The sequence below is a fragment of the Mastomys coucha genome, unplaced genomic scaffold (assembly GCF_008632895.1).
Source record: "Mastomys coucha isolate ucsf_1 unplaced genomic scaffold, UCSF_Mcou_1 pScaffold22, whole genome shotgun sequence".
Lineage (NCBI taxonomy): Eukaryota > Metazoa > Chordata > Mammalia > Rodentia > Muridae > Mastomys > Mastomys coucha.
Genome location: NW_022196905.1, coordinates 145,799,642 through 145,816,409, shown reverse-complemented (window position 1 = coordinate 145,816,409; position 16,768 = coordinate 145,799,642). Strand labels below are relative to the sequence as shown.

Genomic DNA, 16,768 nt, shown 5'->3' with positions numbered 1-16,768 from the left:
CCCAATTAGGGTTACTCCTAAAAATATGAGGTGGAGACAGAACGATCACCCACAAAATGTGACTCTCATTAGGATGAAATTTTAAGGAGAAAAAGACAAACCTAAACTAGACCAGTTTACTAAAGGGAAGGAGAGTCGGGGAAAGACTAGAGGGGAAAGACTTGCAGAGGGGTCAACGTGCTTGCTAGATTTCTCTCCCCAACACTGGCAGCTTTAGTTGATTAGCACAAGAGATACAGATAAGTGATCAGACCCAGAGGGTACAATTAGCTATATCTGTTAGGAAAGTATTCGGCATAAGACTCCCAAAGCGTAGCCAACCATGCTTCTCTACATGTTAATTGAACATGATTGTCAGGGGATGTTCTGAGTAGGAGGGTGCTCCAGTGAATGAGAAAACATGGCAGCTTCACTGCCACATCCTCCCAGGGGCCTGGCAATAAACAAAATGGCAAGTGTTCTTAAGAAAATTATCCTACTGCCACGAGAGAATCTAATGGGATTACGTCTATTGGGTGTCAGGATAGCTGAGTTAGAGGGACTCAGAAAAGACTTTGGACAGGACAGTGATGTAATAATATAATATGGTTGGCAGCACTGAGTGAATGCTTTCCATGTGACAAGTGGCTTATGTCATTTCATCCACAGCCCCATTCTCAAAAGAGTTAATGTCCAGGGGCAGAAACATGAGTCAACCAGGTCTCAGCCTCCACATCTTGAATTCATATCTTTCCTTTCTGTACCAACTTGAACCTTGAGACTAGCCGTGTGGGGCCTTATGTAAGAAGGTAGGGTCTACACGAGCCTGTTGGAGTGTGATGAGATCACGCCAGGAGGAATGGGATGGTTAGCATCCAGTAGCCCCACGTGCTCCAGAAAGGACAACAATAGACTGACCAAGATGACAATGAGAGGTGACATGAACAGGGTACTTAGAGAGTTAGTGAGGGGCAAGAGTGTAATGCTGATCAGGGAGGCCTGTGTTCCAAGAGAAAGGGAGTAGAGGTGCCAAGCTTTCCTACCGGTGCTTTTGGCAGGTTTTGGCTTCGGTTAAAGAAGGATAGCAGCTGGAGGTTAAACCTGCAGAGAGGCAGACTTACAAGAAATAACAAAACCCACAGATTCCCCAAGACACAAGACAGGCCAGAGCACAGAGCACAGGCCGGGGAATGGATCCTGGGCAGGAATAGCTCCCTCTCTTCTGATGTGATCGGGGGAGAAGGAAGTCAGCATGATGGCAGGCGAGGTGAGGATTTGGTATCTGAAGCAGGAAATATTTTATTTTCACCAGCTTGCTACAGATGGAGGTCCCCATGAGAGGAGAGGACTTGGAAACAGATCTGGTGGAGGTTGACCACGGACCTGGGTAACTACGTGTGGCTCTGAGCTCTGGGCTGTCCTCCAGTATCACTACCAGTTGGCTCCTGCAGAACTGTGCATCCTGGGTGCCACAAGATAGCACAAGGTAGCACCTGCTCTGAGCAGATCATCTGGCTTCTTTGATAGCCCCCAGTTCACAATCATCCAACAGCCAGAACTAGTCAAATCCACAGGGCCAGAACCTATGTTCAAGTTCATAGTTTAAGAAGAACTCTTAAGGCAGAGTATCTTAGCACAAAAATGCTTATTGGGACGGAAAAAACAATTGGGGTCCAGGCTTCTCGAAGCTCGCTTGGCTGTCTGGCTGTTTGTGGCAATGTTCTACTTTGTGTGTGTGTGTGTGTGTGTGTGTGTGTGTGTGTGTGCGTGCGCGCGCGCGCATGCGCGCGCGCGCGTGTAGGGGGGCGGGAGAGAGGAAGAGGAAAAAGGAAAAGAAGGGAAGGAGGGAGGGAGAGAGGTAGTCTACTGCCTCCAGTTCAACTGGGATATTTTGAAAGCCAAACACACAGCTTCTCATTGTTCACTTTGTTGTTACGCCTTATAGATGCAACTGTAAGATGCACAGTTCTTAAAGCCACTCCTTTAAGCATACAAAACACAGGATGTAATAAACACTCTTGTGTTTATCTGTAATCAGATAAGTGTTTGGCAGGGGTATAGAAGGCCATGTGGATTAGTCTGTAACTGGCTGTCATACGTTCAAGTCCACTTCTAAGCTCTGCCTTATTGCTTCAGAACAGATAACTTCAAAGGTTTACCAAGACCATGCACAAATGCTCGGTGGTGCTTTCTAGCTCGTTCTGAGATGTACCTCGACTGTAGACATTTTCCCGTCAATGACAAAACAATGTGTTGATAAAGAGCATCTTTGCAATGGTCTCCCTCCCATACCTCTAGGACAGTACAGACTGATGGAGGATGCTCCTGCTGAGCATGTAGACCTCAGCAGAGCTCAGCAGAGGCTATGTGGATAGCTTTAATTTTCACTCTAAGTCAATAGTGATTTGTAAAACAGAAGGACCGAATAGTTTTCTTGAGTTTTTAAACTTCACATGGGACATCTAGAGGAAATAAAGTTTGTCAGACAGGTGGAAAGACATTTAAGAAGAAAGGGGAGAGACTAACCATAGCAAGAATTAGCTGGCCAGGCGTGGCGGAGCATATGTAATCCTGCTACTGGGAGTTTTAGGCAAGACTGCTGGGAATTTGAGAGGCCAGTATGAGGAGTGAGGCCTCTCTCTAAAACAAGCAGAATCAGAAATTCTCTTTTGAAAATACACCAAATTTTATGTGATGGCATTGATTACATCATTCAGTTACATCAAATTGTATCATAATTTCTCTGACACCCTTAAAATCACTTTACAAATAGCACCTTGTAAATTGCAAGACAAAACCCAGATGATGGGGCTGAGGTAGTCTGGTCCTTGTCTTTGATTTTTAAAAATATTTTATTTTTTATCTATCTATCCTTTATTTATTTGTTTATTGTTTGTTTGTTTGTTTGTTTTTATTGTCTTCTTTTAAGACAGCGTTGCACACTGTAGCCCAGGCTAGCCTCACATACTCCAGGAAATTCTCCTGTCTCGGCCCCCTGAATGGTGGGATTACAGGTGTGAGCCAGCCTGGCTTGTCTTTGCCTTCTTAAATAAAAAGTTTGAAGCCCAAGAAACTTGGTCATTCCTCACCTCATGGAGAAGCAAAGAAGTGATTGTTTTCTTAAAGACCTCGGTGTAGCTGTTTAAAACCAGCAAAAATCATTCGCTCTCACTTCATTGTTAATGTCTGATTCTGAATATACCGTATACTTTTAGTTAGTATACTGAAAGTTCTTCTAGAATCCATTTTTCTTCCTTGTGATTCCTATTTTTTTTTTTTTTGACAGATATTTGGGCTCTTCAGTCTACATCATGGTCAGTGTAGATTGTACTCTGAAAATTATCTCATGTTGTTGGAGCCAGGAAGGGACTGCATAACTCAAAGACACTGTGCAGAACCCCGAGAAGGTCAGCTTGGCTTCAGTGCAAGTGTTTTAAATTCTGAACTCTGAGAGTCTTGGGCACTAACTAACTGCTGCTGTATCAAAGCTCTTGTGTCAGAGTGGGGTTGGTAAGCGATGCGGAAAACCAGGAAACGGAAGGCTATGGCTCAGTCCCTAACTTTGGGATGAGAGGAAAAGACCTGGAGCGGGCTGTCAGCCTGGGCTAGGGTGCAGGGAGGAGCAGGGGAGGGAGGGAAGGAAAGAGGGAGGACGCAGCAGGAGAGTGGAGAGGGGTTGGCGGAGCGCAGAGGCCGCCTCGCAGGGCGCCTGGCAGGCGCACTGGGTCCTGCGTGGCCGAGCGTCCCAACGCCCGAGGCGGTGTGAGTGGCGGTGGCCAGGCTGCCACATGCTATGAGGACTCGTCGGAGATGAGCAGTCCACGCAGAGCGGTGTACGCGCCTATCCGGAGATCGCTAAGCGAGCAGCTGCGGGACTCCAGCGCCAGAGCCTGGGATCTGCTGTGGAGGAACGTCCGAGAACGGCGGCTGGCAGGTCGGTATCCCGGGGCCCTGGGTGCAGATTCTGACCAGCCAGATCGGGCACAGTGCCCGACAGCTGGGCTGTGCGCGGACCTCAGAGTTCTCCTCTCGGGCGGGCGCAAAGGTAGCTGTGGCTGCGTTCCAGATTGGCATTTCCACGTGGCTCATCCCCCTGAGTGCTGGCGAGGGTGGCGCGACCCGGGAAGAGCTTATGGTTAGCAGTTAGAGACCAGAAGTTTGGAGGGAGACAGGTGAAGTTGCTGAAAGCAAACAACCACCCACCACCCGGATGTCTTCGGGATCCGAAGTGTCCACGTAGGAACTGCCAGAGAAAGATTTAGCAATCCATTGCCCCAGGGTCGAAGGAAGAGAAACTGATTATTCCTAGGCGTTCTTAAGAATGCTTGCTTCTTTTACTCACACCCAGCCTGTGAGCTGTGGCTGCAGGTGTGTGTCAGCTCTGCGGGGACCATCCTCTATCTCCTAATGGGGCCACAAGCACAGTGAGTGGTCTGGGCTCCCCCCCCCCAGCCCCCTTCCCGCCCTCTTTACACCTGTCCAGTAAGAGAAAATCGCTGAGTCCACCGGCAGGCTCAGGGGCAGAGGCCAGAAGATGCTTCAGGAACTACGAGAGGTGTGACTGGAAGGGTTTCTGAGATGATTTTGTCTTGTCTTCTGAGCTTGTCTTCCATTGGAGTGGAAGAGAATTCTAGAAGGGAAGGTATAAAGCCTGGCAAGGAAAGGATGCCACAGGTGAAAGAGGCTTGACCTTTGAGCTCCTCCTTTCGTCTATTTAACTTGCAGAACAAGTCTACTCACCCCTAGTACCCCCCACACACACCAGGTGGTGTTCTTCCCTCAGAGCCAGGCCACCACATCCCCCGCCCCTTTCATACACACACACACACACACACACACACACACACACACACACAAACACAACACACATGGCTTAAAACATTCTGGGTGAGATGCCGCAGCCCAGGTCTCTTTGAACAGAACACCCTTATCAAACTAACTCAGAAGAAGGTATTGTGAATGATTCTGACACTCAATGCAGTAAGCATTAAATGTTTACCCATATTTTCTCTCCAGCATAGTGGCTCCATTTAGTAAACACCCAAGGGGTGGGGGTGGGGGGGACAAAAACAGACTTTTTTAGTCAGGACTCAGAAATAAATTGAGGTCACCCGGTAATTTTGATTGTTGATCCTTAAAGACCTGTAGGTGCACGATAGACCTCAGTGGGTAATAGTTAAGAACGCAACCCATCGCATCCCGAGTCTGCAAGCACACACCTTGTTTTCGGATTGTGTTACATTGTAGGATGTTTGGGGTCAGGAAGCTTCTGTGGACACGTGAGCTTGCTGCTTCATAACTTAAGAGTTCCTATTGCAAAGGACTCTTTGATAGTGCCCGTTGTTTAATCCTGTGGTGTTTGTTAAGTCAATGGTTCCTCGGAAACAAGAAGGCTCTCCAGGAGGGCTGCCAAGACTCTGCTAGGCTTTCATAGCTGAGACCAAAGATGACTACGACTTCTCCAAAAAGAGAGCTTGGAAGGAAAGGAGTTTGTAAATGCTTCACATGTATCTTAGACATTGTGCTTAAAGCGGGGGAGGCAGGTATCGGTAGAGATTTTAAAGACCAAGTCTATGAAGTTAGACATTAAGGCTAAACATAACTTCTGAATGTTAAGTGTAGGAGTTCCCTTGGAGCTGCACAACTACTTTTTTTTTTAATGGTGGTATGAGGTTTTAAAATGTTTAATCAGAATATTAATATCTGCTTACCCATAATCGTCTTACCGTGCTGCTAACAGCAAATGCCAGAAGGTTATTCAACTAGGACCAAACAATTCTCAGTAGAGTGGACTTCAACTCCTGTTTCTCTAAGCTGCTGGGCTGCTTGCCACAAAACCAAGCCAACCTCATGAAGGAGCCTTTAGATGCAAATTGATTTTCTTGGGTTTTCTTGCTAAAGTAGCTAAAATATGGAACTTTGGCCACGAGACACTGAAATACTTAAGTTATTAATGTTGGCGTCAATTCCAGGAGAAAGTGCTCCCTGTTGGTGAAAGTCATCTTTATAAGACTCAGCTCGCAGTATCATAATAGCCATCCAGAGGGTCATGTCCCCGAGAGCATGTGCTCAGAGGGTCGTGTCCCCGAGAGCCCGTGCTCTGGGGAGACACTGTGGGACCTCAGTCTTATTTGTTTGGGATTTTGTCTCCTTTATTTTCTTTTCTATCAAATAAAAGCTTTGTGCCGGCTTCTCTTTAGCCTGCTAGACTTTTCTCCTTTCACCTAGAGGGCCAGTCCTGAGAGTCTAGCCAGAGTGCCCTGAAGGTATTGGAATATAAGGAAATCCATGTTCTAACCCTGAAATGTTTTCTAGTCAATTCAACAGAAAGGTAAAAAAAGTACAGCTGAATGAGAACAAGAAATTAAAGGAGGACATGATTGCTTCTACAAGGTTGCAGTTTTTATTATAGATATTGAAGAAGAACAAGGGCAGAGGCATCTGGAAGAGTCCAGAGTGAACATGACCTACCAACTGAACAGGGTCATGTGGGGAGAGAAGGGAAAGGGGAGAGCCAGAAGCCAAGAGACCAAGAGAGGAAAGGACCACACACTCAAAATTTCTGGGTTTTATAGGAATCAGGTAGGGACTGAAGGATGCTGGGAGAAGCTGGTGGCCAGCATCAGTTTTGACATGTTAATAGGCACCTCAGCCATTTGTCCTGAGTTTGAAACCTAACATAAGTATAAGCATAGCAAAGCCTATGGCTTTCTGTTCCATGTGATCATACACAATGAGAAAAACACATTTCTTAACATAAGTCGCAATGACATAAACAAAACAAGTAATGAATGGCCCAGAGTGATACCAGCAAGTTCCTGTCAAAGAGGAGGCAGCAGGTGTCCTTCTGGGGCTTGCCAGTTCTGTGGTCTGTGACAGCTGAATGAGCTCCCAGTACACAGGCACATTTACCGATGCATGCTTCCTCTCCACCAGGATTCTAATTCCCATGGGGCCAGCAAGAGTCTTTCTCATCTGTCACCTCCATAATCATTATAACAGTGGTAATAATTATTTATTTCCCAAAAGACAAAGCTGGTTTATCCAAAGCAGGGTTCAAATTCAGACCATTAAATATTAGAGGAAATCTATGCCTGTACCTTAGGCTTTGAGAAAACATGGAGACTGACTGAGACATTCTATTACCGCAGCAGGACCTAAAACCTTAGCAAAAAGAACTTGAAAATCTGCTACTTCTCTCCTGGACAAGCAAGAATAACCCTGTGCACTTAACCAAGCTTGTCCTTAAGCCATTCCACACTGTAATGGTTAGCTTATAGAGGTTTGAAACAAATCAGTAGTCATACGTCTTGCTTGTTGGGGCCTGTAGGTGTTCACCCCACCCATCACCAGGACAAGGACAGTCATAAATTCTAAATGAACTACCATTTTTTCTAGGAAGGTGAGTGGCAGGTCCTTTGGTGCCCCCAGTTCTCCAATCAGCCACTCACTGTGCATTCTCTGTACATAAGTCATTAAGTTCTTTAGGCCAAAGCACATTCATTACCCTCTAGCACTTTGAGCTTCTTTTCAAATGTTAATGATTGAGGAAAATCCCAAAGGTTGGTCTACAGCCTCCTTCCCCTTCAGAGTGCAAGTCCATCAGTGTGTTTGACTCCCTTAAACTCAAGTAACAATGTTTAGGTATCGTGTACATTAATTGATAGTAAGTCTTTGATTTTTTTTAAAAAAAATAGTTAAATCATTTCTCTGAGCCACAAGAAGTTAAACTGCTGCCAAAAACATACTAAGTTAAAACACTGAAAAGTTTCAGCTATGTTAGAAACATAGTCCACCAAGTTTCCATGGGTTCTTGTTAAGACAGGTTCCTCAATTCTCAAAGTCAAGAGCAGTGTTCTATCATATGATGTAAACAGAGATTGGGACTTCAGTGCAAAGCAGGATGGAGAATAAAGAGTGGTCCATTAAACGTTCCTTATTAAAATCTGTGTGCAGTGACAGTACAAGGACCGGATGGCCCTAGCAGATCCTTTTCATGTTCTGCTATCTTCAAGTTCTATCACTTTGGCATAAGGAATAGTTGTTGTGTTAGAATGATGCTTGTATCCGGACAGATCACACCAGGCCAGCTCAGCTCCAAAGAGAGGTTTATTTGGGGAAAAGGGGGTAAGAGAAAAGGATGGGGGGTGAAGAAGAAGGAGGAGGAGGAGAAGAAGGAAAAGGAGGGGAAGGGGAAGAAGGAGAAGGGGAAGAAAGGGAAGGGAGGGAAAAGGTAAGGAGGGAAAGGGGAAGAAGGGGAAGACGAAGATGAAGAAAGAAGAAAGGGGAAGGGGGGTCAGGGGGCTCAGCCTTTTATTCGGACCATGATGTAATCACACGCACCGCAGCGCACAGGTGGGCGGGCCAGGGGCAGGTGAAGTGAATGCTGGTAAGGTATAGTGGTTGCCATGGCAACAGACGCAGGTCCTTGTTGCCTGGGATGACGTCATCGATGGATTCAGAGGCTGTAGGCCGCTTCTGATGCCAACAATAGTCATGCTGCTCTCACAGGGTTCATAATAGTAACAGCCACAATCATCTAAACAGGGCTTATCACCTAGCTTGGAGCTCTTCACCTTCACTACCCTCAGGATCGCTGCGGCCTTCCAGAGCACCGGTACTAAGCCCCTCCTTGACCCTCTACTTCAGATGTGGGATGGTATACAGCTGGGGTTGAGAACTACTGATTTATATTAAGTCTCCTTAACATAACTCATGAATAATAACTCATAAAATGTGGAGCTCAGTATAGTACTTATTCAAAATGAGCAGACCTAACTCCAAACTCAAAATCTGAAATGCTCCAAACTCTGAATTTAATGCAAGCAAACAAACAAAAAACATCAACAGAAGGCCACAGGTAGAACAAGCCATCCTGTCCTCGTGAGATGCACTGCAATCAAATGTGTGTACCTTATAGCTCTCTCAGCATCCCACGGGACGGAAGATTCTGGAGCCCTTTCAGCTGTGATGTACAGACTTTCATCCAGCATGAAATTATTAAACATACTGAATTAAATTTTTACTTAGATGACATGTATAACATATATACAATGCTTGAGTGAGTTGTATGTTAAGATTGGATTTCCAGTTGAGCGGTGGTGGCACACGCCTTTAATCCCAGCACTTGGGAGGCAGAGGCAGGTGGATCTCTGAGTTCGAGGCCAGCCTGGTCTACAAAGTGAATTCCAGGACAGCCAGGGCTATACAGAGAAACCCTTTCTCGAAAAACCAAAAAAAAAAAAACAAAAAACAAAACAAAACAAAAAAAAAAGATTGGATTTCCAACCCTTAGACTTTTCATTGTGTATATGTAAATATATTTCAAAATCTGAAAAAAAAAAAACTGACCAAAATTGCATTGTGGCTTAAAAAATAATCAAAATCTGTTGTAAGTACAGATGCAAAGTTTGCTTAAGTGAGATGAATTTATCCTATTATAGGATAATGACAGGAAATGATGTCAGACACATAAGCCTATAACTTTATGGGCAAAGGGTGGGCTTGCAGCCAGGGAAAGCTTGGATTTACAACTAACAAGGATTTTACAAAGAAAAAGGGGTAAGACCAAATATGTTAGCACCATCAACAGTGCAGCTAAGGCACACAGTAGGCATGAAATGGCGAGGGTGATGATGGAGAAGGATGGTGAACAGAAAAAGGTGCTACAAAGGAGGGGACATGTGTGAATGGCCTCAGAGGCAGAGACACCACAGTTGATCTGCAGTTGCTGGAGACAAGGAAGCTAGGCTTGTGTCAGAACAGGTAATAGAGGGAGACACTGTTGCCTGTTATGGAACCACTGGGATGGCAGGATTGTGTAGCAGGAGGAAGAATGAAGAATTCTCTGTCATGTGTTGGCAGTGTGAACTCTGAAATGCCCATCAGACATGCAAAAACTGAAAAGTTGGGTTACAAACACAGCTTTGAGGTGGAAAGCAGAGCTAAAGAAATGGGATTCAGAGTTATCAAATTTAACGACACCATAAGACTGTGGAACTGGGCGGGGGTGCTTATGAAGAGAATATAAATTAGGGGAGGGGCCATTCTAGGACTTTCCTTATGTAGAACAGAAGTTAGAAATGAATATACATGAGCAATATATTCTTAGGTGCACTAGAACACTAGCAATATTGTCCCAAATTCTTTCTTTCAGCAAGAAAGATATAATTGTTTGATGCTAGAATTGTTCATAAATTTAATAATAATATATTCCTCAATAATACAATGTGTTTTTTATTTACATATTTATTTATTTATTTTATATGAGTACACTGTAGCTGTCTTTAGACATACCAGAAGAGGGTATTGAATCCCATTACAGATAGTTGTGAGCCACTATATGGTTGCTGGGAATTGAACTCAGGACTTCTGGAACAGCAGTCAGTGCTCTTAACCACTGAGCCATATCTCCAGCCCCCTAAAATGTTTTTAATTAATAAAAAATTAAAAATTTCAGCAATATTTTTAAAAAATATTAGGAGGAGCCTAACATATGGTGCACATCTTTAATTCAAGCACTTGGGAGGCAGAGGCAAGTGGATATCTGAGTTTGAGGCCAGCCTGATCTCCAAAGCAAGTTCTGGGGTATCTGGGCTATGCAGAGAAACCCTGTGTTGAACAGAGCCTTCTCTGGTTACTGTAATTTGTAGGGTCCCTGTGTTTAACAGGATAAGAGTTTTATGCTTCATAGGTGTAGTTCAAATAGTTCAAACCAAAGTTCAGTTGGAAAGCTTCTATAACTAACTTTTTCAATACTGTATCCAATAACTGACATTATCAGTTATATTTTACCCACAGACATGTTGGGTAGGATGAAGTTTCCTAAAGGAAATGAGGTAGCCAAAAGCCTGAAGTTTTGTATCTGCAAGGAGATTAGCTTGACTGCATTCCTCAGGCTAGACCTTGGAGTAAAGAGTGTGCTCCGGCAACCAGGACAGAGAAAGACCACGCTGGCTGCTGGTCATTTCTCTGAAGAAGAGAAACAGTTAGATATCTGAAACTCCTCCAGAAAACTGTCCAACATTTTCTTAGTCAGGGTTTCTATTCCTGCCCAAACCTCATGACCATGAAGCAAGTTGGGGAGGAAAGGGTTTATTTGGCTTACTTCTACATTGTTGTTGACCACCAGAGGAAGTCAGGACTGGAACTCAAGCAGATCAGGAAGCAGGAGCTGATGCAGAGGCCATGGAGGGATGTTCCTTACTGGATTGCCTCCCCTGGCTTGCTCAGCCTGCTCTCTTATAGAACCCAAGACTACCAGCCCAGGGATGGCACCACCCACAAGGGGCAATTGAGAAAATGCTCCACAGCTAGGTGTCATGGAGGCATTTCCCCAACTGAAGCCCCCTTCTCTGTGATAACTCCAGACTGTGTCAAGTTGACACACAAAACCAGCCAGTACAAACATACACCGTGCTGTGCATCATCATGTAGCCTCCGAACCCATGCTTTCTCCTTCATGATTTTAAATTTTATGTCAAGCACGATGCTCATCAAGAGAAATCTGCCTGGTGGCCTTGTGGTTTTCTGGAGGTTCATCCGCTAGGAAATTTCTATTCCGTCCTGGTGCAAGTGTGCGGTATTGCACAGTGAGAACAAAAGCAGCTTGGAAAGCATCACAACATTCTTGAGGTTTATTCAGCCAGCGAAGCTGAAGGACAAACTTATGTGTCACTTTTGCAGTCAGCCAATAAGCATGGAGCCACAAACTAACATCCTCATCAAAGCAGGTAGGGCAGACTTACAGGGTATGAATCTCATTCGATAGTGTTTCCTTGCAAAGCACATAAACGTTACTCTGTTGCTCAAGTCACTTACCTCACATTTTTGACCCAAAGTGGAGTGAGCTTCCAGAAACTGCAAAGAACAGTATGGGCCATGCAGCAATCGCTCAGTATTGCGTCTGCACACACACTGTACTGCACAGGCCAGATCGTTTCTTAGTCACAGTTTTAGCCATGATAAATCTTCAGGACAGCATGGCTCTGTGCTTCGATTATATTTCACAACAGAATATATTATCTGATTGCATCATAGCATATGGGGTGGTTTCAAATGGTTCTTTCTCTTGCTGCATGGAATTAAAAGAACAAGGACAATTAGAACACTGATTTTTAACCTGTGGGTCCTAACTCCCTTGGAGGATCAAATGGCCTAAGACCATCAGAAAACACAGATATTTGCACTATGATTCAGTAGCAAAATTAGTTAGGAAGCAACAACAAAAGCAATTTTAGGGTTGGGGTTCACTACATGAGGAATTAAAAGGGTCACAGCATTAGGAAGGTTGGGAACCACTGGTCTAGAAGAGCCCACAGAGAACAAGTACATCCACTAACAACAGCACTAAGTTGGAGAGTCTTGGTAGATCCCGACACAGCACCATTTTCTTCTTGCAACTGGTGGCGCTAAGATGACCTGTGTTTGAATCGTTATTTTTAATGTTTTTATTGATTCTTTGTGAGTTTACATCATATACCCCGATCCCACTCATCTCCCTGTCCCCTCATATCCACCCTTAATCTTTGCAACCTTTCCCCCAAAACACAAACAAATAAACAAAATGAAGCATAAGAAACACCTTATCTTGGGAGCTGTAGTGTGTCTGAGTTTGAATCTTAATTCTGCTTACTAATAAGCTGTAGATTTTGGTGTCAAAATTCACCTCAGTGTTTTGAAGTTTCCTTGGCTTCAAAAGAGTGGCTAAGCATAGTAACATACTTTTATGTTATCATGAGAACTGAGTTGTCTAAAAAAAAAAAAAAATAGTCCCATGTCTGCCCTCCAATAAACACTACATGTTAGTTTAAGGAAAGGTGTATGTGAGGCATAAAGGGCCAGAGACATAAGGTCTTGGTAATACAAAGATTCCTTTAGCACTAACCATAAGCCACTAGTCCTTTCGATTCTGAATTAATCTGCTGGTTCCTGTATGTGTGGGTCTCATTAGGAGCTTCCAAGCGTTAGGATCTTTGACTTTCCTTATTCTGACAGAGCTTCAGTCAAATGCTGAATATGTAGATGGCAGCATCTGAGTTGGATCCATTGGCGTTTTAACACGTTCATTGATTACACTAAGATTTTGCCTTTTTGAGACATGATCAGTTTTGATTTGTTTGTAATACTTATCATTGGCTTTTGGAATGATACAACCAAGAATCATTCACATGCCTTTGGCTTACGTGGAATTGGATGAAAATGGGATTAAAATGAGAGAGATGTTAGACTAGACAATCTCTAAGGTCTCATTTAGCTTTTCAGTGAAGCTGTGTAGCTGGGCTGAGGACTAATTACACATCATCTATTCTTTCAGTCACTCTGCTTTGCAGATTCCATGGGATGGTCGTATGGATGAGAGAGGGAAAGGGTATAGAGAACAAATCAAGAGGTCCATGAAATCTCGCCCAGGCAGTTTCAGACTCTTAGCACACAGCAGCAGAATCTCACAACAGGTACCTCCTAGAACTGGAACTACATCTGCCAGAATCAGAGAAGAAATGTGGAGAGCACATGCCAGAGTCTTGGGCCTGAAGCACCTATAAAATCTATACAACAGGCGGGTGGCAGGGCTCACAGGGCTCGCAGGCCAAAGCACCTGCTGCCAAGTCTGAAGACCTGTGTCTGATCTCCAGAAGCTGCACAGTGGAAGGAGAGAACCCACTCCTGACAATTAATCTCTGCTCCCCAACATGCCTGTACCCACAGGCCCTGCTCTGCAGTTTTACAGGGTGGCTTAGCCTCAGGGGCATGGTTCCAGGGCAGAAGTCTGTAATCCTGCCCTCCTTTTCCCAGCACATGCACAGTCCCTACCACTTAGTTCTGTGTTCTGGCATTAACATTTTGAAGCTCATAAAAATAACAACTCCCATTTTAATTTTGCACAAGGTCTTACATGATAAGTCGTTATGCACTCAGCGGAAACCAAGCTCTTACAGAATCAGGCTTTGCTTTGTAAATTCACCTTCAAAAGGTCATTTGTTCCATCTTAGTGTTTGCTGAGTATAACACTGTCACAATGAAATGAGACACTAACATTGCCTTTGATTGTCACGGGGTTATAATGACTATGTTCATTGACTACATACATTGAAGCGAATATTTTAATTTCTGTTTTTAAAGTACGTGGCTTAAAATATGTCAGGAAATTGGGACAAAGCACAGCCCTTGGCATGCTAGACTCTCCAATATATGTTTTGAAACTTCCTAATTAAGCTGGCCCTTGATTAAATATTTACTTATTTTTTACAATGCCCATAACAGATTAATTCATTAAATCACTTCTATTTAAGCCATTAAAGCTATTTCCTGTGCAGAGTTCACCTGTGGTTCTTACCAAGAAAAGGAAATTAGCAGCAGTAATAAGGCCTCTCATTCATCCATCACCAGAGACTTTCTGGATATCTTTGCCAACATTTGGTCTTGTCGAAGTGCCCATCCACCCCTGGAAAGAGTATTGGTGGAGTCAAATCTCACATGTTGCATAGGTAAATATCTTCCTTTACCAAACAGCAGCTATATGTAGAACTACTTGCTTGATAACATGATGTAATTATTTCTAGCCAATTAAGAAAATAAGAGCATAGGCTGAAGAGATGTCCCAGTGGTTAGAGCACTGGCTGCTCTTGAGCAGGCTGAGACATAACTTTCCATGGTACACCTGGGCTGCTTCTACTTCAATTGGCCAGCCCTCATGGCCATGTTCTCATGATCGACCAACCCATGGAGTCTTCTCCCTTCTCCTCTTTCCTCTCCTCTTCATGGTCTGTGCCGAAGACTCCCGAGCCCAGCAACTGAAACTCCGCCTACCCCTCTTCTGTCCAGTTATAGCCTATAGGCACCTTTACTTAACCCATAGTTTTAAATTAAGAAGCGAAGTTATATAGCATCACTTGGTGTACGTGATGAGGAGATCCCTGAGGATCTCTTCATCAGGGGACAACCAGATCTTGGGGACCAGTATTTAGCATTACAATACAAACAGACAACAGATGTCATTCTATTAACAATCTGTCAACAACTACCTTGTAATGTGCCCTACTGAATGTCAAACACCATGCTAAACATTTCCCTTCTTTTTCTTATTTAGTGTCCAGACATCCTGGTAGGAACTACCAGGACAACTGTTAACACACACAGAATTTTACTGCCTTTAAGAAAAAGGGTTCCTCACAAGCTGATGATGCAGGGACACTTCCTCTGAGAAAAAGCAACCTTTGGGCATGGATTCAGTGAATACAATCTAACCCAGGGCAGTTTCAAGACATCCATAAATTTGCTTGGGGTACAGCCCATTAGTTGCATGTTCTGTTGCGTTTCTCATTTCAAGGCCTGGAGAAGTCAAGTGACTTGCTCAACACACACATTTGTGAGGCTCGGAGGGTACAAAGACCCAGACTCTATTCCTAGTCTCTAGCACTGAAGGTATCATGACATTTCATGGGTGTCCTAGAGACAAGGGAGTACTACTTCCAGAGTCCTGTGCCACAGCTGCTTCAAGAAAACCCTGGGCATACCTGAGGAAGTTGTGCATGGCATTTCAGCATCCTTTGGGTTTCTATTGTGATAATGATGATGATTCACCATGGCCCTGAACATTTGTATAGTGCTTTGCAGCTCTGTGTTTATTCATTACTAGAAAAGTAGCTTTAAAAAGCAACAGGTTCTCACAGAGATGCTCATATGGGGGGCCATGTAGGCACAGTGGTCTCTATTACATTAATTGTACAGTGGAAGAAAAGAAAATTCACATGACTCCCAAAGGTTCCATGGCCAGAGAATGGCAGAAGAAATTTGAATTCTAGCTTCTACCCCATGCTTGCTCTTCTGGTCACCACTGGCCATGTGAGCTCAGTTCTGTCCATGTCAGTCAGTTGCTATTTATTGAACCCACAGCTCCCAAACCAGACAGCACACCAGACCTGTTGGTAAGGTTTCCTGAAATCCAGGCTATGTCCTCACCAGATCTTTTGTGTCAGGGCATGGGGAGAAGGAGGTTGCATGTGTTTTTAAAAACGTTACCAGGTGGTTTGATTTGTCTCTTGGTTTATAGACTGCCTGGTACTATCTTCACTCTGGGTGGCTGAAATGGCTCTGCATGGTAATGGCTACCTCAGATCCTACCTGTGTGCTGTGCTAGTGCTGCCCAGGCTCCGATGGAGTCACTGGTGTCATTATGCCAATGTTCACTTTGCCTTCTAGCCTCCTCCTCATATTATAACTAAAGGAAACGAGTGACTTATTGTACGTATTGTGTGACATTATTCCTGGGGAGACACAAGCAAACATCTACTCACCCCATAAGGAACTAAGGGCAGACCAAAGTACTGACACTGTAAAGTCGAACTTGGTGGGATGAATTTTACTAAGGTTACTTATAGAAGTATAAGTGATAGGTTACTTAGAGGAACATGCCTGATTCAAAGGTAGCATCACCAAAGCCCACCTTCGCATGAGTGATGATGACTCATAAAACCCAGACACTGTTCAACAGGTTGGAGAATATATTTTCCAGGTATCTAGGGGAATCTGTGCTGCTTAGAGGCAACTGATCTGATCTCTGGCTTCCAGGTAGCTCCCCTGAGAATATTTCTCTAAAGCCTTTATTACTTATATAACCTTGTGTAGGGACGGGCCTAATCTGGTCAATTTCAGGGACTTCCTGAAGCTTTTGAGTTATCTACTTCTCCTGGCAGATTGCTTCACCTTGTTTTAGAACATTCTATGTCTTTTGGAGCTTTCCCTTGATGATGGAAGGTTTTATCTTTGGAGGAAATTGTTATATATCAGG

The 16,768-nt window shown here is 44.1% G+C and overlaps 1 protein-coding gene across 2 annotated transcripts in view; it reads left to right on the top strand.

Moving 5' to 3' along the window:
* Positions 1 to 1,291: 1,291 nt before the first annotated feature.
* The window catches only part of Stard13 (StAR related lipid transfer domain containing 13), a 211,015-nt gene continuing 195,538 nt past the window's right edge, over positions 1,292 to 16,768 (top strand). For both annotated transcript variants that reach the window (XM_031338856.1, XM_031338852.1), the window contains exons 1-2: positions 1,292 to 1,465; positions 3,266 to 3,913. In XM_031338856.1, coding sequence (XP_031194716.1) covers positions 3,790 to 3,913 — 124 coding nt within the window. In that variant the 5' untranslated portion in view covers positions 1,292 to 1,465; positions 3,266 to 3,789. The remainder of the gene's footprint in view (positions 1,466 to 3,265; positions 3,914 to 16,768) is intronic.